The 23,117-nt window shown below is 34.2% G+C and overlaps 3 protein-coding genes across 3 annotated transcripts; 2 read left to right on the top strand and 1 right to left on the bottom strand.

Moving 5' to 3' along the window:
* Positions 1-7,437: 7,437 nt before the first annotated feature.
* On the top strand, positions 7,438-9,556 carry LOC132174391 (uncharacterized). Its single transcript, XM_059586053.2, has one exon. The coding sequence runs from the start codon at positions 7,474-7,476 to the stop codon at positions 9,397-9,399; it is 1,926 nt and encodes a 641-aa protein (XP_059442036.2). The 5' UTR covers positions 7,438-7,473; the 3' UTR covers positions 9,400-9,556.
* Positions 9,557-12,335: 2,779 nt separating this feature from the next.
* On the top strand, positions 12,336-15,126 carry LOC132175851 (uncharacterized). Its single transcript, XM_059587921.2, has 2 exons — positions 12,336-14,716; positions 14,848-15,126. The coding sequence occupies exon 1, from the start codon at positions 12,799-12,801 to the stop codon at positions 14,653-14,655; it is 1,857 nt and encodes a 618-aa protein (XP_059443904.2). The 5' UTR covers positions 12,336-12,798; the 3' UTR covers positions 14,656-14,716; positions 14,848-15,126.
* A 753-nt stretch (positions 15,127-15,879) lies between these two features.
* LOC132175505 (cellulose synthase-like protein G3) lies at positions 15,880-20,767 on the bottom strand. Its single transcript, XM_059587478.2, has 6 exons — positions 20,195-20,767; positions 19,045-19,194; positions 18,673-18,792; positions 17,963-18,406; positions 16,585-16,932; positions 15,880-16,450 (listed from the first exon to the last, which is right to left on the bottom strand). The coding sequence occupies exons 1-6, from the start codon at positions 20,564-20,566 to the stop codon at positions 15,899-15,901; spliced, it is 1,986 nt and encodes a 661-aa protein (XP_059443461.2). The 5' UTR covers positions 20,567-20,767; the 3' UTR covers positions 15,880-15,898.
* Positions 20,768-23,117: the final 2,350 nt, after the last annotated feature.

Genomic DNA, 23,117 nt, shown 5'->3' with positions numbered 1-23,117 from the left:
ACTCCAAATCTAGTTTGTGAGTCTTTATTTCGTTATTTTATTATGTTTAGGATTTTAAAGGTATTTATGTCATATTTTATTAGGTTTTGGGTTTTGAACTATAAATATAAGCTTATAGCCTCAAAAAAAAAAAAAAAAAAAAAGAGTTTATGTTGATTATTGATTTTGTTGAATAAGAAACCCCAGAGTTAAGCGTTCTTCTTTCTTTTCCCTCAAAACCTAGAGAGTATCTAGCTTTTGTCAAGAAGATTTCTTAGATCATTGATAGAATCAAGATCTAGAAGTATTTACCCGTTGCTTATTGATGTTCTTCGCTGCAGCCCACTAAGTCACACTGCATTAGTTGGTATCAGAGCTCAAGTTACTTTCCATGAATGGGGAGGAGCGACCGTCTGGTAAACATGAACGAGGTGCACGTGCACACGGAGATAGCACATAAGGAGTAACCGACGATTCGTTTGCGGCACATGGGTGGTGGGCCGAACAATTGTCGTTGCCAACCAATACCGCGATTTGCGGAGGAGGAAGGCAAATCTATCACTGAACGTTGGCAACACGTGGAGGATCAATTCACAACTATGAGGGATCAAATTGAAGACATCACTACTGGAATATCTAACCTATGTGGTCACAAAGAGAGTGGATCTAGAAACTCGTTTGTGGAGCGCCGAACGCACGGACGTTAGTACCTTGCGCAAGCTCATGTCAATCAGCGGGTGAGTAGGTTCAAACTCGATGTACCAGAATTTCAAGGTTGCTTGCAACCCAAAGAGTTCTTGGTGACACAAAAAATAAAAAAATTCCACAAAAAGTACCTAGGAAGATGGCGAAGATGGTGCCTAGAGAGGCGACGGAGATTAGGAGTCAATCAGTTGTGATGGAGGAAGATGGATTTATTGAAGAAGATTGCTCAATAAATTGTGCCTCTTCACCAATCTATGACATCTATCCTGACGAAGAGGTGAGTTCTATACACCAAGTATTTGATGAAAGTGTTGAAAGAGAAATCTTTGATTTGGAAGTTAATTTTCTTGGAGTAGATGCTATTTGTCAAAATTTTTTAACCAAAGTTGTGATGAGATCTATGGGACGGAGACGACTTTTCTATCAAAAAGTGAAAGGGTCTTTGTGAGTTCTTTGGGGATTCTCATGGTATTTGGGAAGGGTAAGGTATGAGCAAAACTTGGCAAGTCTACTCGGCAAGGTGAGGTGCGGGCCATCATGTTTATTATGAGGTGTGGCCTTATTGTGATTTTGAGAAGAAGAGGATGGAATGACTTGACTGGACAGCCGAAGGACCGTGGAAAGAATCGGCCGAATTCGAGGGCGAATTCTCTCTAACTTGGGGAGAATGATGTAGATCGGAGTGTATTCTGATCATGGCAGTCCGGACGGCCATGTGTCAGTTTGTTTTATTTTCTAGTCGACTTTATGTTGTTATTTTATTAGGGTTAGGGTTTTGGGAGTCTTTATTTCGTTATTTTATTAGGTTTAGGGTTTGTGGGATATTTATGTCATATTTTATTAGGTTTAGGGTTTTGGTAGTCTTTATTTCGTTATTTTATTAGGTTTAGGGTTTGTGGGGTATTTATGTCATATTTTATTAGGTTTTGGGTTTTGAGCTATAAATATATGGTTATAGCCTCCAAAGAAAAAGAGTTTATGTTGATTATTGATTTTGTTGAATAAGAAACCTTAGAGTTGAGCGTTCTTCTTTCTTTTTCTTAAAAACCTAGAGAGTATCTAGCTTTTGTCAAGAAGATTTCTTAGCTCATTGATAGAATCAAGAAGATTTCTTAGATCATTGATAGAATCAAGATCTAAAAGTATTTATCTGTTGCTTATTGACGTTCTTCGCTGCAGCCCATTAAGTCACGTTACATCACTTGTCCAAAGGACAACGAGAAGTTTGTATTCGTATGGACCATTAATTGCGATTTTGCCTTGGGAATCAGATGTGCAAATCTGCCACTAGTATCGAGGTATAAATATGATATACATCTTCTCAAGTTCACTTATAGTACTACTATAAAAGATTCTGAAGAATATTATTGTCTAATTTGCGAAAAGGAAAGAGATCCAAACTACTAGTTTTATTACTGTGAAGAATACAACTTCACCGCTCATGCACCCTAAATGTGTTATTGGAAATAATCCATACATCATGATTGGAAGTACTTATATAAGTGAATATTATGGGCATCCTCTCACTTTTGTTCGGAAGACTGAACACTCTTCATGTAAAAGCTATATGAAGCTAGTTAATGACGTGACCCTAGAATGTAATCGATGCAAATTTAGTGTCCACCCTCCTAGACCTTACTTCCCTGATTGTTTGTGAATGCCAAGTGAATGGGGATGGGGGTAGAGTGCTGTATAAATCAGAAATGGTCTCATGTAGAGCATCTGAGGTTGGCAGCTTCTGTCCCAACCACCCCTCTTATATATTGTAAAAGATAATTGGTTTAATTTATATATTGCCCTTATACATTTCTTGATGTCTAATCTCGTGGAATGAGATCCGGTGCACAATGTGCAATAATTTTTATTTGTCCGTGCTCTAATCAATCGTTGAAATCACGACAACAAATAAAAAAAAAAATTTGTGTAGAACCATCCCTTAGTCATCGGAGTGTTTTGATCACCACCGTTATTGGCGTTCTCTAATCAACCGTACAAATCAAGACAACAAATAAAAAATTTAATTTTTTTTAAAAAAAAAACAAAAAAAAGTGGATAGAATCATTTCTTGTCATCAGAGTGTTTTGACCACCATTATTGGTCATTAGAGGTGATTGAAACACCATTATTGTGAAAGAAAATAATTCAATCACTTCTAATTTTGGGGTGACTAAACCACCACTGTAACCCTAAAAAATTGTACGGCTTGGCCCCTCAGATGGCTAGCACATCAACCCTATAATTTAAGTATAGTATAAGTCATCCCTTCTTTCTTGAATTTGCTGTCACGACTTATACATGTCATTTAAAATAAAGATATTACATATCCTAATTCATTTAAAATAAAAGATGTTGACTTTCCTACGATAGAATATATTGTAATCAAATCCTTACATTGTAATCAAATCATTAACGCCAATGTGCCCAATAGCACTACTCTTTCACATGTATCATATTTATTTATTTATTTACTTTTTCTTCCTTGATTCTTGTCTTTTTGCATTTCATCATTTCACATGTATCATTTCCGCTTTTACTTTTCTCCTTTACTTGTCATTATAATAAGAAAAAACATGTGACTCCTCTTATCATCCATATTCTCTGATAAGTCCACCATCTGTAATTTAGACCGTTCCATCAAATAAGATAAAGTTACTCAAGGAAATCCTGTCCGTAGGCTCCTATATGAAAGGAAATACGTACAATAGGAACCATGGAACCATGGCTCTCATACCTGCAACATATTAATAATTAAAGAATATGATAAATGCTAAATATTAATTAAATAATTAAATATATTATTTTTATTAGTTTAATTTTTTAGAATAAGTGAGAATTTTACAATTTATCTGAGAGAGAAAAAAAATTATAATAAATAAGTGCAAGTACATATATACCATTGGGAATATGGTAATTCCATTGAGGAGAGCAAGTTGAGGGAGGAAGGCGTAGATACCAATATGGGCATAAGCAAGGCCCATGAGAAGACCAATGGATCCGATGCCGAAGGTTAGTGGGCTGAACTTAGAGAAAACCACCTCAAGTAGGCCTATGGCCCATCGCTTTTGTTGATTTAGCAAATAAACAAGGGTAATGGGGTGCATCACCCAAATTATGAATTGCAAATATGTAAGATGTGATACTCCAAATTATAAGTGTTGTGAAAGGTATTGTATAAGCATGCATTAAGTCTTATGATAAAGATTAAAGAAGCATGTTACTTTGGGATCTTCTTATTTTTTTTATTTTTTATTTTTAATTTTTTTATTTTGGGGAAAGTCGACATACCCCCTCAAACTACCACTCAATTGACAATATCCCCCTCAAATTTTCAATTGTGATAATGTTCTCCCAAACTACCAAAAATTGTCAATGTTCTCCCCAATGACAAAATTACCCTTAGTAAAATAAAAACAAAAATACTAAAAATTCTAGAAAAAAAAAAAACCAAAAACTAACAAAAAAAAAAAATCCAAATGGTAGCCAATTTTTTTTTTTTTTTTTTTGTAAAAAAACCATTTTTTTAAGAAAAAAAATTTAAAAAATTTCGATTTTTTTAATAAAATTTGAAAATTTTCGTTTTTTTTTTAAATAAAAATTTTCGTTAAAATAAAATTTTTGTTTTTTAAAACTAAATAAAAAAAAATTTAATAAAAATTTTCGTTTTAAAAAAATAAAAAATAAAAATTCTCTTTTAAAAAAAATTGTTTTTTTTTAAATATTATTTTTAAATTAAAAATTTTCGTTTTTTAAAAAAATCATTTTTTTTTTTTGAATTTATAAGGTTATTTTTGTCTTATTGAGAAATCTATAGGGGCATTTTTGTTTTATTGCTAGTCTTGAGGGGACATTGATAATGTTTTGGTAGTTTTGAGGGGACATTGTCACAATTGAAAGTTTTGGAGAATATTGTCAATTGGGTGGTAGTTTGAGGGGGGTATGTGGACTTTACCCTTTTATTTTTTATATACTTTGAGATTTTTCCAATTGTCAAAAAGTTTAAGTAGATTTTTGCTAATATTATGTATGTTTTTTTTTCTAATTGCTAATATTATGTATGTTATTTGTTATTGTTTGTTCATTTTGCTAGGACTTTTTTATTATTATTATTATTTGTTAGATTAATAATTATCAAAATATGCAAATAAAACAAGACTTTTTAATAAAATGGATGATGAGTTTCTTTCAAATAATTTAGCTGTCTATATTGCCGAGAGCTTCAGTATAGATTTGATACATGATAATTTTATCTCTCTACGAAAGCGTGACATATAGTTTTAGACATTTTATATTTTGTATTTTTATTTATTTTTTACTAGTATTTATATGTTAACTTACTAATATTTCAATTATGGCATATATTTATGAAGTCGGGCCACATAGAAATTAAGTGCCTCCCCCCCCCCCCCCCATTAAAAAAAAAAAACTGAAAAAAAAGGCTAACACAACATACAAACCTCCCATAAAAAAATAGAAAAGATCAAGCAAAACCAATTTCTAAAACAATGAGACATACCGATACAGAAATCTATAAATTATAATATAGTCTTCTTGAGATATTACAGTAAAAGTAACCAAAAAAAAAAAAAAAAATTGGAACCAAAGACTTTAGGCTAAAAGTCACTGTCCCTATCCAAAAGAGATGCTTTCCACATCAATGCATTTACTATAAAGATTTGTGGCAGCCAGTCTTTAACTTTATCTTCTTGCTTTCAACATTTCACTTTGCATCAGTTCGTATTTAACACTTTCCCTGATCACTTGTCCGTTTGAGTAGATTTTCTGCCATTATAATCTACTAGCTCATAAGCCGAAAGAATTATTCATTATAATTTAATTTTAAAGTTCAAATACATTTCTGTCGTATAAAAAAATCCATTACATCTGTTTTAATAAAAAAAATATATTAAAATTATACAACAGTATATTGTTAAATATATATAATGATATAATTATGCATAAGATTGCATGAATATATATAAATCACATCAAAATATACTATCATAATAACCATATATAGTTTTAGTTTTAATCCATATAAATTAAAACATGTTAAGAAATTCTCATATGTTTAATTTAAAATATAAAGAAGTGTAAAGAAAAAATAAAACAGCAAGATGAAAACCTAGAATGAGTTAAAACATAAGATCCTTAATTTTAATTTAAGCACACTAAAAATAAAATCATCGTAAGTCACACAAACAAACAAACAAACAAAGAACACATATAATATTGAAATTAGTTAAAGCATAAGACCCTTAATTTTAATTTAATCTATATAAATTAAAACATGTTAAAATATTTATAAACATAGGAGTAGCTTAAAATGAAAATATGCATAAAGAAAAAAAAATAGCAAAAAGAAAAAAAAATACCAATCAATTTTTTTTAAATTACAATATCAAAAACAAAAATATGTTAATTCTAAGAAACCCCAAAGGATTAAACTTAAAAAAGAAAAAAGAAAAAAAAAATCACTCGAAGGAGACTTGTCCCTCTCTACTTTTTATAAGAATGCTTTATATCTAGTGGTTGTTTCTATTGTCTGAAGGAACAAGATTGTGGAGCTGTAGACCATGAGAAACTTTAGGTGTGACAGGAAATTTAAAACTTTTGAAGATTTTTTTTGTTTTTGTTTTTTGAGTAATGCTATAAACATTCATAAATGCTTTTTAAGATTATTATTGAATTGTGATGAATAGTCTAAAGAGAAATATAAAGAATTTGGAGGAGGTAACATGGAGACAGTCTTATATTTCAGACTGTTAAGAGACTTGGGCTAAAAACAATTCGATATTTCAAACTATATATATTGAAAGAACGATATCGTTTGGGTCAAAAAAGGTAAGGATTAGCAAGATAATTAATTAAGTTGGAACTTAAGGGTAGTATGGGAAGTAAGTAGGGAGGAAGATAGGTGTAAAGTACGTGGGTTTAAAGCTTTTTTCATCAATAAATCTGGCTAATTCTCACGTCAATAGCTAGGGAACAGCTGGAGAGAACTTTGATTTCTGTCCATATATCATCTTATCGCAAATCTGAATTCTAATTCCACCTCTCCCTCTAGGTTGTGTGGTTTGAGTGTAAGAGAGAGGGTGAGAGAGATGCCGTGCTATAACTCTGAATTCCACCACTTGGCCTACAGAGAAGAGTTGAAAAAAGATGGTGAGAAGAAACTTCTTTAATTGAAAGAGTAAATAAATTGTAGACTCACGGCTATTTTTAGAATCTTTATTATGATATTATGTTAAATTATTTTTATTTAAAAAATTTTAATTAATAAGAATATATAAATTAATATTTTAATACATTAAATTTAATGGAAAATGGGGTGATAAGGTGTAATATGATGTCGATACGTACCACACATTGCTACACAAGAATGGATAATGTCTGATCTGATCTCCATATGTCAGATACCACAAATTTCTACACAAGAATCAATGGATAAGGTCTTTGTATTTGACTTTGCAGAACTCTTTGTTGAAACTGTGGCTCAATATATAATGGATGATAAAACTTTTTGGATCGAATTTGCCCTCTACATTCTAAATTAATTATTTCAACATCTTACGGAGAAAGGTAAAGATAGGGAATATAATTATATTGGAACCGAAGGGTAGTATGGGAAGTGAGTCGGAATGAAGGGTAGTTAGGGGATACCTGTCCCAGCGTTTTGCTAATTTCATCCTCATATATATATATATATATCATATTTATCCTAAATCTCAATTCTGACCATCTCTCCCTCTCGGTTGTGTGCTTTGAGTAGTCTGAGAGATCTTGCGAGAGATGCCGTGCTATCATGACAGGTGGCATCCTAACCACCACTTGATTTACAGAGAAGAGCTGAAAAGAGATGGTGAGGAGGAGGAGGAGGAGGAGGAGAAGAAGAAAGCTGTTTGCTCGTGGTGCCACAAACCAATATGGGGTTCCTTCTACAGTTGCGTCGAATGTTGTAACCAACCTGTTCACGTGTCGTCCTATGAGCATTGCTTGGACTTCACAGAAAAGCTGGAAAATGATGGCAACAAGAAAGTTTGTTGCTTCGGATGCGACGAACCAGTATTGGGTGCCGCCTACAAATGCTCCATCTCCGAATGCAGCTTTCTAATTCATAAATCATGCACTGAGCTATCTTATCATATAAACCACCATTTGCACCCAAACCATACTCTTTCTCTCCAAACGCTAAACAAAAATCGTTGTGATACTTGTTGTAGATCTCATGATAGATCTTTCTTTTACCGTTGTACTTCGTGCAGCTTCAAACTTGACATCAAATGTGCTCATAACCCTTTGTCAGTTAATCCTAACGACTGCCATCAACATGAATTCTTCTCTCTCGGGAGGCGGATTCAGTTCAATTGCGATGCTTGTGGAGAGGAAATCACGAACCTCGCCTACAAAGTATGTAGTATTTGCAAGCTCTTGGTTCACTATAGATGTGCTGAAATTCCACGAAAAGTCAAAATTAAGCTACACAATCACATCCTCAATCTCATCTATTCTCTTCCTGAAATCAAGAAGCATGACGACACATTCTGTAGAATCTGCTATGAAAAGGTGAATATACAGTATGCAGCTTATTATTGTCAAGAATGTAGTTATATTTTCCATACGGAATGCTTAAGACGTTTTAGGAATATGTACGGGGAGTTGCCTACAACTAGTGAGTCGGTGCCCAATAAATCTGTTGGTCATGCAACTCATTTGATCAAGGCGCTCAATCAAGCAGAGGATGAAGGACCTCACCTTGGGGAGATTCAACATTTTAGTCATCAACAACATAAGTTAATCATCTATAGTGGTGAGATCAAGAATGATATGCTTTGTCAAGGGTGTATGGAATTGATCATTTCGGCCCCGTTTTACGGCTGTGTGGAATGTAACTTCTTTATCCATACTCGATGTACTAAACTTCCCACAAGGATTGAGCAACACCGACTCGATCTATTTCACACACTCACCCTCCTCCCACGGGCATCTACCAAGAGTGGCGTGTTCTTTTGTGATATCTGTTCTCGTCATCATCGTGGCTTCACCTACGAATGCAACACATGTTTTGGGGGCAAAACCCTTGACGTTCAATGTGGTTCAATTCCAGAAATCCTTAAACATGAAGGTCATCAACATTCTCTTTACCTTGCTCTAGATTCTCATCATAGAAAATGCAAAGCTTGTCCTAAGGACAACGAAGAGTATGTATTTGTATGCATTAGTTGCAATTTCATCTTGGGAATCAGATGTGCAAATCTTCCACTAGTAGCGAGGCATAAATATGATACACATCTCCTCAAGCTCACCTACAGTACTACTGTAAAATATTCTGGAGAATATTATTGTCTAATTTGCGAAGAAGAAAGAGATCCGAACCATTGGTTCTATTACTGTGAAGAATGTGACTTCCCTGCTCACCCTGAATGTGTTCTTGAGAAATATCAATGCATGGTGATTGGAAGTACTCACATAAGTGAATATCACCAACATCCTCTCACTTTTGCGAAGATTGATCAAGACTCAAGAAGTACTTATGTAAGTGAATATTACCGGCATCCTTTCTCTTTATTCATGAAGACTGAAAACTCGCCCAAATGTCAGGGCTGTGGGGAGCTATTAGATGGTGTGGCACTAGAATGTTCTCAATGCAAATTCAGTGTCCATCCTCCTAGACCCTACTTTCCTGATTGTTTGTGGAAACTAAGTAATCAGGAATAAGACATGTTTGAGAATGGGGATATGGTATTTCGTTTCTTTTAATTCAATGCGTGTTCATCAAAAACAATTGCTATTCGAACGTAATGGCAATCGCATAGTTGTTCTTTGTTTAAATAATTTTCTTTTCTATTCTTGTATAAATCATTTATTCATGGTACTCAAGCATTTCGAATGGCTAGTTTACTGTTTGGTTATGTGGAAATTAATTGTTTCACCTCCCAGCAGAAAAGAATCTTAGTGTTGCTTCTGTGAAGGCTGCTGGCAAGCTTTTTAATGGATCCATACTTGTTGTAAATGTATCAATTGGCTAAAATGCATACTAGTTATATTATGGCATTTGATATGGCTTTCTTCTCCATGATGTTTTTGGAGCTGAAACTTGCTTTGCATTCTAAATTAGAGTTTTATCCAGTCCTTTTGGGGATCTAATGTAATTTCTTTCTTGTAGCTTTTGCAAAGCATGAATTGCTTTGAGTTTCCTACGTTTCAAACCACCATTTTTTTTTGGATAATTTGAATATGGTCTCAAAAATGGGTTACATATTTTTTTATTTTATTTTTTTTCCTTAATTGAACTATGGTGGTTTTTATTGGATTTGTTACTTGCATGGGTGGATTTCAAAATCTGTATTCTATCAGATTGTTGGAAGGATCATGGAAATTAAGGATATCTCCATTATATATGCTTACTATTGAGTAATAGCTTTTTAGATTACTATTGACTTTTGTAATGGATAGTTTAAAGAGAAATATAAAAAATCTGGAGGTGGTAACATGGAGATAGTCTTATATTTCATACTATTAAGAAACTTGGGCTAAAAACAATTCGATATTTCAACCTATCGAGATAACGATATCGTTTGGGTCAAAAAAGGATGATAAAGTTTTTGGATCCAAATTGTCCTCTAAATTCTATATTATGGTGATTGGGATGGACCAAAAGGCCCATATCCCAATATGGGCATAACCAAGGCATTGAGAAGGCCCATGGATCTGATGCCAAAGGTTAGTGGGCTGAACTTAGAGAAAACCACCTCAAGTAGGCCTATGACCCATGGCTTTTGCGGATTTAGCAAATCAACAAGGGTAATGGCCAATGCGTGCATCACCTAAAACTGCTGCCCTCTTAGGATTGCAGAACATGGACTTCCATCCCTCACATTGCAGCCGGTAGCCCGTGTTGTAGTCCTCAACCAATGATATATATATATATATATATATATATATATATATATATATAACCCACCTGTGCATTTTACAAAAAAAAAAAAAAATTGTAAATATCATTAAAATTGTCTTGCCACAGATAATAAAGAATTGCAATTATGTAAGATGTGATACTCCAAATTATGAGTGTTGTGAAAGCACTGAAAGGTATTGTATAAGCATGCATTAAGTCTTACAATAAAGAAGCATGTTACTTTGGGATTTTTTTTTTTTATTTTGGGATTTTTCTAAGTGTCAAAAAATTTCGGTAGATTTTTGCTAATATCAGGTATGTTATTTGTTATTGTTTGTTCATTTTATTATGACTTTTTTTTTTTTTTGTTAGATTAATAGTTATCAAAATATGCTAATATTCTTGCAAATAAAAGAAGACTTTTTAATAAAATGGATGATAAGTTTCTTTCAAATAATCTAGTTGTCTATATTGCCAAGAGCTTCAATATAGATTTGATACATGATAATTTTATTTCTCTACGAAAGTGTGACATGTAATTCTAGACACTTTATATTTTGTATTTTTATTTATTTTTTATTAGTATTTATATGTTAACTTACTAATATTTCAATTATGACATATTTATGAAGTCAAGTAGATATATTTTTTTTGTGTAGTATTATTAACTGCATGTATTCAATCATTAGTTGCAAGGCTCAGTGATACGCATCAAAGACAGTACATCATCAAAGCCACATAGAAATTAAGCCCAAAAACAATTATAATATATTCTTCTTGAGATATTCCAGTAAAAGTAACAAAAAAAAAAAAAATGGAACCAAAGACTTTAGGCTAAAAGTCCCTCTCCCTGTCCATGTCCAAAAGAGTTGCTTTCCACATCAAACCATTAACGTACTATAAAGGTTTGTGGCTGCCGCCTGCCAGTCTTTAACTTTTTCTTTTATCTTCTTGCTTTTTTGGCATCAGTTCCACTTTAACTTTTTCCCTCACTTGTCCGTTTATGTAGACTTTTTGTCATTATAATATATTATTGTTGAATATAATGACACAATTACACATAACATAAATATGTAGTTTTAGTTTTAATTCATATAAATTAAAATATGTTAAAAAATTCTCATATGTTTAATTTAAAATATAAAGAAGTGTAAAAAAAGAAGAAAACAACAAGAAAGAAAACCTAGGATGAGTTAAAACACCCTTAATTTTAGCTAAGCACATTAAAATATACGTAAAAATCATAGTAAATCACACACACAAAAAAAAAAAAAAACATAAAATATTGAAATTAGTTAAAACATAAGACTCTTAATTTTAATTTAATCCATATAAATTAAAACATGTTAAAATATTTATTCTCATAGGAGTAGTTTAAAATGAAAATATGCATAAAGAAAAAAAAAATAGCAAAAAGAAAAAATACCAATCAATTTTTTAAAATTACAATATCAAAAAAAAAAATGTTAATTCTAAGAAGCCCCAAAGGATTAAAATGACCAAAAAAAAAATCACTTGAAGGATACTTGTCCCTCTCTACTTTTTATAAGCATGCTTTATATCTAGTACTGGTGGTTTCTATTGTCTGAAGGAACAAGATTGTGGGGCTGTGGTTGTGGACCATGAGAAACTGTAGGTGTGACTGGAAATTTAAAACTTGAAGATTTTTTTTTTTTTTTTTTTTTTTTTTTTTTTCATTTTTTGGGTAATGCTACAAATATTAATAAATGACTTTTAAGATTACTATTGAATTTGTTATGGATAATTTAGTTTAAAGAGAAATATAAAGAATATATATGGAGGTGGTAACATGGAGATAGTCTTTTTTTTTCAGACTATTAAGAGACTTGGGCTAAAAACAATTCGATATTTCAGACTATTAAGTTTTTGGATCCAAATTGCCCTCTACGTTCTATATTATTTCAACATTTTCCAGAGAAAGGTAAGGATTAGCAAGATAATTATGTTGGAACCGAAGGGTAGTATGGGAAGTAAGTAGGGAGGAAGATAGGTGTAAAGTGTGGGTTTAAAGCTTTTTTCATTAATATTGTTACCTTTTACTAATTTCATCAATAAATCTGGCTAATTCTCACGTCAATAGCTAGGGAACAGCTGGAGAAAACTTTGATTTCTGTCCATATATCATCTTATCGCAAATCTGAATTCTAATTCCACCTCTCCCTCTCGATCGGTTGAGTGTAAGAGAGAGTGTGAGAGAGATGCCGTGCTATCACTCAAAATTCCACCACTTGATCTACAGAGAAGAGTTGAAAAAAGATGGTCATGAGAAGAAACTTCTTTGCTGGTGGTGCCAACAACCAATATGGGGTTCTGTTCACTATTGTGTCGAATGTGGTAATCGCCCCGTTCACAACTACTCATCATCCATCAATCATTGCTTGGACTTCATAGAAGAGCAGGAAAATGAAGACAACACGACAATTGTTTGTGCAGTGTGTGACAACCTAGTATTTGGTGCCGCCTACAGATGCTCTGTCTCCGAATGCAGATTCCTATCTCATAAATTATGCACAGAGCTATCTTATAAGATAAACCACCATCTGCACTCAGACCATACACTTTTTCTCAAAGGGCCAGGTAGAAATCATTGTGATGCTTGTTTTAAGTCTCACCATAATTCTTTGTTTTACGATTGTAATTCTTGTGAATTCCAACTAGACATCAAATGTGCTAACCGCTTGCCAATTAATCCTAATGATTGTCACCATGAGTTCTTTCCCATCCAAAAGCCAATCCAGTTCAATTGCGAAGTTTGTGGAGAAGAAATCAAGAACATCGTCAACCTATGTAGTATCTGTACACTCTTGGTTCACAAAAGATGTGTTGAAATTCCACGCATCGTCCAAATTAAGCTACACAATCACTTTCTCACTCTCACCTACTCTATTCCTGAAATCGAGAAGCATGAGGACATGTTCTGTAGAATGTGTTATGAAAAGGTGAATACAAAATATGCAATTTACTATTGTCACGAATGTAGGTATGTTGCCCATGTGAAATGCGTAAAACGTTTTAGGAATTTGTATGGGGAGTTGTATTTGGACGGGAAGTGGTTTGTAACTAGTGATTCAATGCCCAGCGAATTCGTTGGCCATGCAACTCATTTGATCAAGGCACTCAATCAAGTAGAGGACGAAGGACCTCATCATGAGGAGATTGAACATTTCAGTCATCAACAACATAAGTTAATCCTCACTTATGATCAGGTTAATGATGATATGCTTTGTGAGGGGTGTAAGGAATTCATAATTGCGGTTCCATTTTATAGCTGTATGCAATGCAACTTCTTTATTCATGCTCGATGTACTAAACTTCCCACAAGGATTGAGCAACACCGACTTCACCACTTTCACCCGCTCACCCTCCTCCCACGGGCACCTACCAAGAGTGGCGTGTTCTTTTGTGATATTTGTTCTCGCCATCATCGTGGCTTCACCTACAAATGTGTCCGTCCTGGGTGTTGGGAGGGCACAACCTTTGATGTTCAATGTGGTTCAATTCCGGAAACCCTTAAACACGAAGGTCATCAACATTCTCTTCACCTTCCTCTCGAGCATTCTAATAATAGAAAATGCAAAGCTTGTCCAAAGGACAACGAGAAGTCTGTATTTGTATGCACCAATTGCGATTTTGCCTTGGGAATCAGATGTGCAAATCTTCCACTAGTAGCAAGGCATAGATATGATACACATCTTCTCAAGCTCACTTACAGTACCATTATAAAAGATTCTGGAGAATATTATTGTCTAATTTGCGAAGAGGAAAGAAACCCAAACCACTGGTTTTATTACTGTAAAGAATGCAATTTCACTGCTCACCCTGAATGTGTTATTAGGAACGATCCATGCATCATGATTGGAAATACTTATATAAGTGAATATCATGCGCATCCGCTCACTTTTGTCCAAAAGACTGAACACTCTTCATGTAAGGGCTGTATGAAGCTACTTAATGACGTGGCCCTAGAATGTAGTCAATGCAAATTTAGTGTCCACCTTCCTAGGCCTTACTTCCCTGATTGTTTGTGGATGCTAAGTGAATGGGGAAGGAGGTAGAGTGCTGTATAAAGAGAACTGGTCTCATGTGGAGCATCTTGGTCTTCAATCTTCTAATGAGGTTGGCAGCTTCTGTCCCATCAACCCCTCGTCTATTGTAAAAGATTGGTTTAATTTATATATTGCCCTCATACATTTTTTAAGTTAAACTAACTATAATTGTTTTGTATTTTATTAATTTTTGAATCATAGGAAGCAGAGCTGGTTTTTGGGGGCGCTGAGGGCAAGGAATGAACATCTATATACTGATGGTTATATGAAGAATCTCCCACTTCTCCATTTATGAGTAGATTGCTGTCATTGTATACCCGACCGTAGTCTACATATGAATTCAAATGATTCCAACTCTTTTTTGCTTGTATAGTTATCCTTTCTACCTAGTGGAAACTTGGCAGTGCCTTATTCTTACCATATCTTTTTTGTTAATTATTTTGGGAGAATTTTTTATGGCTAATCTTCAAGTTTATGCATATATATAGCAGCAGAGTTTTAGTGGCTTTTACTACTATTGTTTTCAAAAACCAGACCAATATCCCCTTATTAATTTCCTCTTACGAGAAAATGTGGGACATAAAATTATTATAGCTTCAAAAATAGAAAACATAGATGACATATCCACAATGGGAAAAAGGAAAAGAGAGACACACCAATAGACCCTACCCCACTAATCCTAAAATTTCTTCAAAGTAGCTAAAGAAACAAGTTTATATCAATCAAATTTCAGCCTTACATGACACTAAATAGCATTTCTAATGGTTCCTCTATTAGAGTACTTTCTTTCCTCACTGAGGAATATGAGATTTCCTTCGAAGAAGTTCCAGATTAGTGCAAGAGGAGTCCAAAGTAAACGACAGTAGGGGAAATATCCTTAAAAATAGGTCCAGTCCAAATAAATTTAATTGCTTAATTAATATTATAACGCTTTCTTTTATGCATGAGCTCAAACTTTTCCTTAATAAATAACGCTCATAGCGTAAAATTTTTAATTGAAATGAGATGTCAATTACATAAATAGGATTCAAACTCAAAATTTTTGTTATGATACCATATTAAATTACTGGCTATCTCAAAAGCTTAAGTTAATTAGAAAATATAAATTTAATCATTTAATTAATATTCTAATTTTTCTTATGATTGTAATTCACTAATTTTCATGAACACATACTAAAACAATTTATTCAATCAATAGTAACAATAAACATAGTATAGAATATAGAGAATAGGAAAAGCAAAGTTCATAATTTCAGTCCCTCAAAGCAATAGAAGCTGCAGCAAGAAGACCACATGCCAGAAATGTTGAGATTATGGCAATTCTAACAGGCATCCTTCCTTTATCACCTCTCAACACCATGGCTTCATAAATTGGCAAGGAATTCACCACCACAAAGCCTGCTATGAACATCTGCAGAAACATTCCCTCCAATTGTCTGCCTCTGAAAACCAGCAAAAACAGCCCCCAAACAAAAGACACCAAGTTGATGATTGCTGCAGTTGTTAGAGACACAAACATGGGAGATGGAACTCCAAACTCAAACACCCCTTGCTCGTATCTTCTGCTCTGTTCATCGTCAACCACTTTGCTTGTCACATTGAAGCCTTGTGTGGAGATGCCGAAGGACTTGAGAAAGAACTCTGTGGATCCAAACAAGTAGCATGTGACTCCTCTTATCATCCATAATCTCTGATCATTCCACCATCTTTGGATTGTTCCATCAAATAAGATAAACTCAAACAAATCCTGTCCGTAGGCTCCTATGAAAAGAAATACATACAATAGGAACCATGGCTCTGATACCTGCAAGATATTAATAATTAAAGAACATGATAAATGTTAAATATTAATTAAATAATTAAATTTTTTTCTTTTTTCTTTTTTATTAGTTTAGTTTTCTAAAATAAATAAGTGCAAGTACATATATATATATATACCATTGGGAATATGGTAATTCCATTGAGGAGAGCAAGTTGAGGGAGGAAGGCGTAGATGGTGATTGGGATGGACCAAAAGGGCCACATCCCATTATGGGCATAAGCAAGGCCCATGAGAAGACCCATGGATCTGATGCCGAAGGTTAGTGGGCTGAACTTAGAGAAAAGCATCTCAAGTAGGCCAATGGCCCATCGCTTTTGCTGATTTAGCAAATCAACAAGGGTAATGGGTGCATCACCCAAAAATGCTGCCCTCCTAGGATTGCAGAATATGGACTTCCATCCCTCACATTGCAACCGATAGCCGGTGTTGTAGTCCTCGATCAATGATCCATATCTGAAACCCACCTGTGCATTTTACCAAAAAAAAAAAAAAAAATGTAAAAATGTAAAAATGTATTTTATCATTAAAATTGCCTTGCTACATATATAATTAAAAATTGCAAATTTGTAAGATGTGATACTCCAAATTATGTGCTACAAAAAAAACAAAAAAACTCGAAATTATGAGTGCTGTGAAATGTATTATATAAAGATGCATCAAGTCTAAAGAGGCATGTTACACATCATTCTTTTAACTTTTTTTTTTTTTTTTTTGTAAATTTAATGGATCCACCATTAGATTTGTGAACTCATGTGGATTTGACACAATTTCAATGATAAATTTATACATTCACTGTATGAAGATGAGTGAAATATTGAAGAATAATTTTTATCTTTTGAATTAGGATCTCTTATAGTTGATTGTCAAATTGCATGTAATTCAGGTAGTCCCATAGAAATTGAGTTACGGAGCCCAATTGTCACATGCAAGTGGGCTCCACATCCCAAGCTGTTAGAAGTATCCAAATTTCATAAAAATTTGATCAACTCAAGAAAGAAGAGTTGCGAAACCCACCTACTTCGAGCAATGGCAATCAAGACACTACTTCTTTGGGTAGATGAGCCCCACAACCCTATCTTAGATTGCCCAAATTTCACACAATATATATATATATAAAAGAACATTTCTATCCAATGTTCCAACAACACTTCTCTCTATGGGGTTGCCAAATTACAAATACAACAACTTAGATTGCCTATTACAGAAAATCCTTATCCAGATTTCTTTGGGATAGCATGTGAATGTCGTCAAAAGGAATGGTAGGGTTCTCATTTTTTTTTTCATCTAAAAATTTGGTTCCCAAATGATGTGTCACCATCTTATTCCCTTATGCCTTTATTTACTAAAACTAGAGACTACATGATATGGTGACATATCACTTAAGAAACCAAATTTTGGAAAACCTAGCATATTTCTCTATGGCAATTTCCTTCTCAAAGCAAATGGTATACTTGAAACAAAATAAAAAAAGATAACTATAACAAATAAGCTTACCTCAGAACCCCATTTGGTATGGTTCTCATAATTGCAGCCCGCCACCTTATGCGACAATTCAAAAATTGGTTGAGACTGGATAGGTTTGTTCACAATGTGGTATGGTCCCAATTCAGGGATTTCTGGTGACAACAATGTTAAGGGACCTCCAAAGAACACTCGCCGGCGAAAAAAGCACCCCGTTCCGGCATAGTTAGGCCTAGCTAGTCCATCAAAGCCCACCATATTGATTTGAAATAGACGTTTATACTCACAAGCATAGGTGTCATTTTTGTTAATCCCCTTAAAGTGTTGAGGAAATTGAACGTATCCTAATTTGGATTGATCATGAGGATTGAGTAGGTAACATAGCACACGGAGAGGAGTAGAGGGATCATTGGAGTACATGTCGCAATCTAGAGTCAGGATTAATGGAGCATTGGTCATGGCAGCTGAGACCCGAAGCTATATAGTCGCAAAAGAGACATGGATGAGATCTTTTAGTATTCACCTTTTGAATTGTGTATGCAAAATATATAACATGGATGATGATGCGATAAAATTGACTGTCTAAATTGCATCCAACTTGGGCAGCCCTATTGAGTGTGTTACAAGTAGTAGTTGGATCTCACAAGTCACAACCCACCTTTCTTTGGGACTGCCCCAATTGCATTAATTCAAACATCTCAATTGTAAGAAATCTCAATCCGACACTATGCAGGGATGCTTACCAAGACATTAAGGGCTCCAGCTTTAAAATGGTGGGGTGAAATTTTTCTTTTCTCTCTGGAGACATAGATGAGGTTTGGCATCAAATGGCCAGTTATGTCTTTGCTGTTCTCTAGCAAAACCTGATTTTAAAATATTAACTAAATGGTTAAATTTATTGTGTTTGTTATCAGTTTAAACTTTTAAATGATAAAAAGTGATTGAATATGATACAGGAACAAAGATCCTGATTTGAAACATTGTATTTGTAATTCACTTATCATTTCAACATTCTGGACTTCACATTTTTTTAATGATTAAAATTATGTGAAGATATTTTTTCAAATTTCTGTTAATTAGAAAAATATATATACTTCCACATTGAGAATACAAACCTGAATAACAGTGGGATGATTTTGGCGAGTGGATCCATGAGTCCATTTGAGAAATGCTTTGCGATCTTCTTCTCCGGTGATGTACTCATCCCCAACTTTCCCTCTCTCTACAACATTCTCTACCCTGAATTTCATGCTATCATACATCGTCTGTACCATATATATATGAAGTCGCAGAGATTAATTATTATTTAATGTACAGAAACAATAGATAATTATCTAATAGGCTATCAAATTAACAGGGACTTAATTATTATGGTATATGACTATATATAATAATATAAAAAGAATGTTAAATTACCTGAGAAATTTCTTTCAATTTATAGATCAAATAATGCAAGTTCTTATGCAATCAAATCAGACTTGCTTGTATGTGTTAAAGGTTCTAAAAAGTGGAATGACAATGGATTGATCAAAAGTACTCCTCATGTTGTGTTAGCTGCCATTAGCTTTTTTTTTTTTTTTTTTTTAAAAAAAAAGGACTAATTACTTTTAACCCCAATCAAGTTCTCAACTGCCACTCATTTCCACGTTACACTCAACCGTCTTAAAACTACTATTTCTTGGCAAAAAAATCTCTTCCATTAGGCCAGCTCATTAAGTCAAATGGAATCTCAATCATTGGTATAACAAGGGTTTTTTAGACGTAAAATGTTATAAAAAAAATAAAAATAAAAAAATAAAAAACCCTCAAATAAAAAAAAAAAAAAATACAAAAGAATTGTGGTTGTCGAACTAGCCCTAGAGGTAGGTCTAGCTACCATGCACCCCAAAGTGTGGGGGGTGGTTCGATGTGGCCCCTTTTGTTTGATTTTTTTAATTACTTTAATAAATTTTTCACCGTATTGGTAATTAAGTAAATTTAGTTTCTAAACTAATAATGTTTTTGTTTTTTTTTTAATTTTTTAATTTCACAATTAAAAAATGCATGTGTGTGGCATGAAAAAGCTGAAATTAATGTAAAAAAAAAAAAAAAAAAAAGTTGCCTCCAGCAATCTAGCTGAGAGAAGTGATGATTTCCTTGAATCCTCCAACTCATCAAATATATGTGATAATTATAAGGAACCCAAAAACCTTTGCCAAGTAGAGATGAATAGAGAAAATGAAGTAATATTTGTGTGATCGTGAAATGAACTAAAAGGTAAATTACCTTAATCTCCTCAACCTCGGAGCTCCAAGAATTAGTCGAAGCAAAATATTCTTCTGGGCTCCGCTCTACTATATTCTTCTTTCTACAAAACGGCAACCAATGGCTTGCAAACTTAGCAGCCTCCATGAAAGCAAAGAGAGTAAGCTGGGAGCCCCCATCGTCCGACACGTAGACGGAGATCTTCTCCGGTGGATAATCGTACGCCATCACCGATAAGGCCGTGTTTGCCACGCCCATCGGCGGCTCCTTGTAGGGGTCGGCGGTGCATATGAACACGTCAAGTGGAGGGAAATCTGATTCTTCCTTCACGATCTTTCCGAGGTTGTCGGGGAACTCATTTCGATATATAGGACGCATGCGATAAGGCTGCATGGCAGCCCACAGGAAAGCGAGAAGAAGATCGGAGATAAGAATGGAGAGGGAGATGAAGAAGGAGGGTAAGGTGGTGGAGTAGATGAGTTTGAATGAACGGTGATAGAGCAAGGCGAGGATGGCACCTGTATAAACTGCAGCAAACACACGATTAAAACCCGTCAGGCGCGACGGCTGAAGGGTGTGAAGGGGAGGTGGGGGGCAAGCTCGGCTGAAAGCCTCCATTATTTTTGGTCCTGCGACTCCTGCTGCTGTATATGATTATTGAGGATGATATGGGGTGCGAGCGACAGTGCAATTGGGTGTTGATTTATAGGCATCTTCACTCTTGCGAGGAATGACACGTGTGGAGTGGAGGGCTTTGATAGCAGAGCATGCACACGTGTGGAGGAAGCAGTGAATTCTGAGCTATAAACGAAGGGATCCGGCTTACTTTAACTTAAAAAATTAAACGGCTTAGATGTATTGAAAGTTAAGTTAAAAGTGAACGGCTTAGATGTATTGAAAGTTTTTTCAACTTAAAACTTTGTCGTTTTGTAAGAGAGAGACTGAGGCGAAACTGAAACAGATAGCAGGAGATCGAGACAGGACTATGGAACCCGGAGAATGATGTATCTTTTTCCCTCTTGGCTGCCGAGGCATTGAGGGAAAAAGAATCATACGTTTTCCTCCCTCTTGGCTGCTGAGGCATTGGTGGTTTTTCAATAGTTCTCATGAAGAAAAAAAAAAAAAGAATACTTATTATTATAATTTTGTTCTTATTTCTTTGATTTTCTTACTCATCTCCACCGTCCCTTCCGCAGGCCTTCAACAATCCAATTTTTTCTATAGGTCAATTTGGTTGCCCATAGCTTCCTCTACTTCACTCTCTTTCTCTCTCACTGCTTTCTCTTCTCTGTCAAGTTCTTGGTCTCTCTGTTTCCAAGGAGTAACTCAATCGGCTATGAACTATGCCTCATGAAGCGGAGGTCATTAGTTCAAATCCCCCTCCTCTTTCCCCTTGTATGGACATGTCAAAAAAAAAAAAAAACAAAAAAAAAGTTCTTGGTCTCTCTCCCGGGTTCCATAGGCCTCTCTCTCTCTCTCTTAAAAAACGACAAAGTTTTGAGTTAAAAAAACTTTCCCCACATCTGAGCCGTTCACTTTTAATTTAAAACTTTTAATACATCTGAACCGTTTGTTTAATTTTTTAACAGCATGTAGTTTTAAGCCTGATCCCAATTGGAAAAGGATTGGATCCGGTTAGGACATTTAGGAGGAAAAAAAAGAATGGTCTGAAAATAAAATGACAATTTTCCCGTTTTAAATTCATTAACTGAAAATGAAAGAGTAGTAGAGAAGATTTGTTTTCTTCTCAATTTAGTCTCTCTCAGAGAAAAAAAAAAAAATCTACTTAATCATTGACGGCTCATTTCTGGCCTGCGAGCTAGCTGTCTCCTTTTTATTAGTCTGAAGGTGATGATTTTTGCTCAAAACAGGGGCAAACCCACGCGTGTGTGTGGGTGGGGGACATTCAAATTTTTCTTAAAATATATAATTTTATGAATTTATTCTCCAAAAATATTATTTTTGTCCCCTTCAAATATTAATTGTTCCCCCTTAAATTTTGCTTTTTGAGTTTTGACCCTCTTTCATCTTGAAAAATCGTAATACCTCAATTTAATTTGTTTTCACAATTTGCTTTTAACCAAAACTCCAAACCTGGTTTCTTTACTCACGTTAAGGATTGAGCTCTGCACGTCTCTCTGATAGCAAAACTCTATGCACATTATATTCTATAGCATCATGTCAAAAGTAACCCAAAGAACTTGGATATCATCTAATTTTCTATATTTTTCCATCTTGCAAAATGCCCTAACTAGTGCTTGGCTTGGGCATCGGCCGCATCATCCATCTTTCATCTATCTTGCTTTTTATTTTCGTTTCTTTTTTATTTTTTCTTGCAAAATGCCCAAGAACCCTACAATAATTGACTAATGAAAACCTGTGCAAGTTAGGTCTTAAACTTTTAGCAATTATTGGGGCCATCATTTTTGGAATTCTTAAAAGGAGAGCTTTGTTTGTTAATCTGCAATGTTTTATGTTCTAATATGTGTTTTTATGATATGAAGTCCCCTTTTGTTTTCTGAAATAAAGTCTATTTTACATAAAAACACACACACACACACACACACACACATATATATATATATATATATATATTTGCAGGTCTTTTGCACTTGTGTTTTGATTAAACTTGGTGTAAATATGATATATAGAGTCGAGGCGGATAATGAAAGGTATGAATAGAACCACTGAAAATTATGAATTCCCAACAGATCAGGTGTATTCCACAATGATGAGTTGGTATCAATTATTTATTTGAAGTGACGCAGCACGGACGAAGAATAAAATGAAAATAAATTATTGGTGTCTCACCAATTGAATAAATCTAGCTTCTCACCAGTAGAGTCTCACTACATAAAAGTATAATCACAACTCTTAAAGAGCAAAATAATTGTTTATTTCTCAAACATAATCTGTCAAATACAATTGAAACTTATGCTTATAT

The sequence above is a fragment of the Corylus avellana genome, chromosome 3, assembly GCF_965113065.1.
Source record: "Corylus avellana chromosome 3, dhCorAvel1.hap1.2, whole genome shotgun sequence".
Classification (NCBI taxonomy): domain Eukaryota; kingdom Viridiplantae; phylum Streptophyta; class Magnoliopsida; order Fagales; family Betulaceae; genus Corylus; species Corylus avellana.
This window is presented reverse-complemented; position numbering and strand designations above follow the sequence as displayed.

What these genes read in the sequence shown, in the direction of transcription:
- LOC132174391 (XM_059586053.2), top strand. Translation starts at nt 7,474, where the DNA reads ATGCCGTGCTATCATGACAGGTGGCATCCTAACCACCACTTGATTTAC.
- LOC132175851 (XM_059587921.2), top strand. Translation starts at nt 12,799, where the DNA reads ATGCCGTGCTATCACTCAAAATTCCACCACTTGATCTACAGAGAAGAG.
- LOC132175505 (XM_059587478.2), bottom strand. Translation starts at nt 20,566, where the DNA reads ATGCAGCCTTATCGCATGCGTCCTATATATCGAAATGAGTTCCCCGAC. An exon ending in ATCATCCCACTGTTATTCAG is followed by an intron (nt 18,793 to 19,044) that starts GTTTGTATTCTC and finishes TTTTAAAATCAG; the next exon opens with GTTTTGCTAGAGAACAGCAA. An exon ending in CTGGAGCCCTTAATGTCTTG is followed by an intron (nt 18,407 to 18,672) that starts GTAAGCATCCCT and finishes GCGACTATATAG; the next exon opens with CTTCGGGTCTCAGCTGCCAT.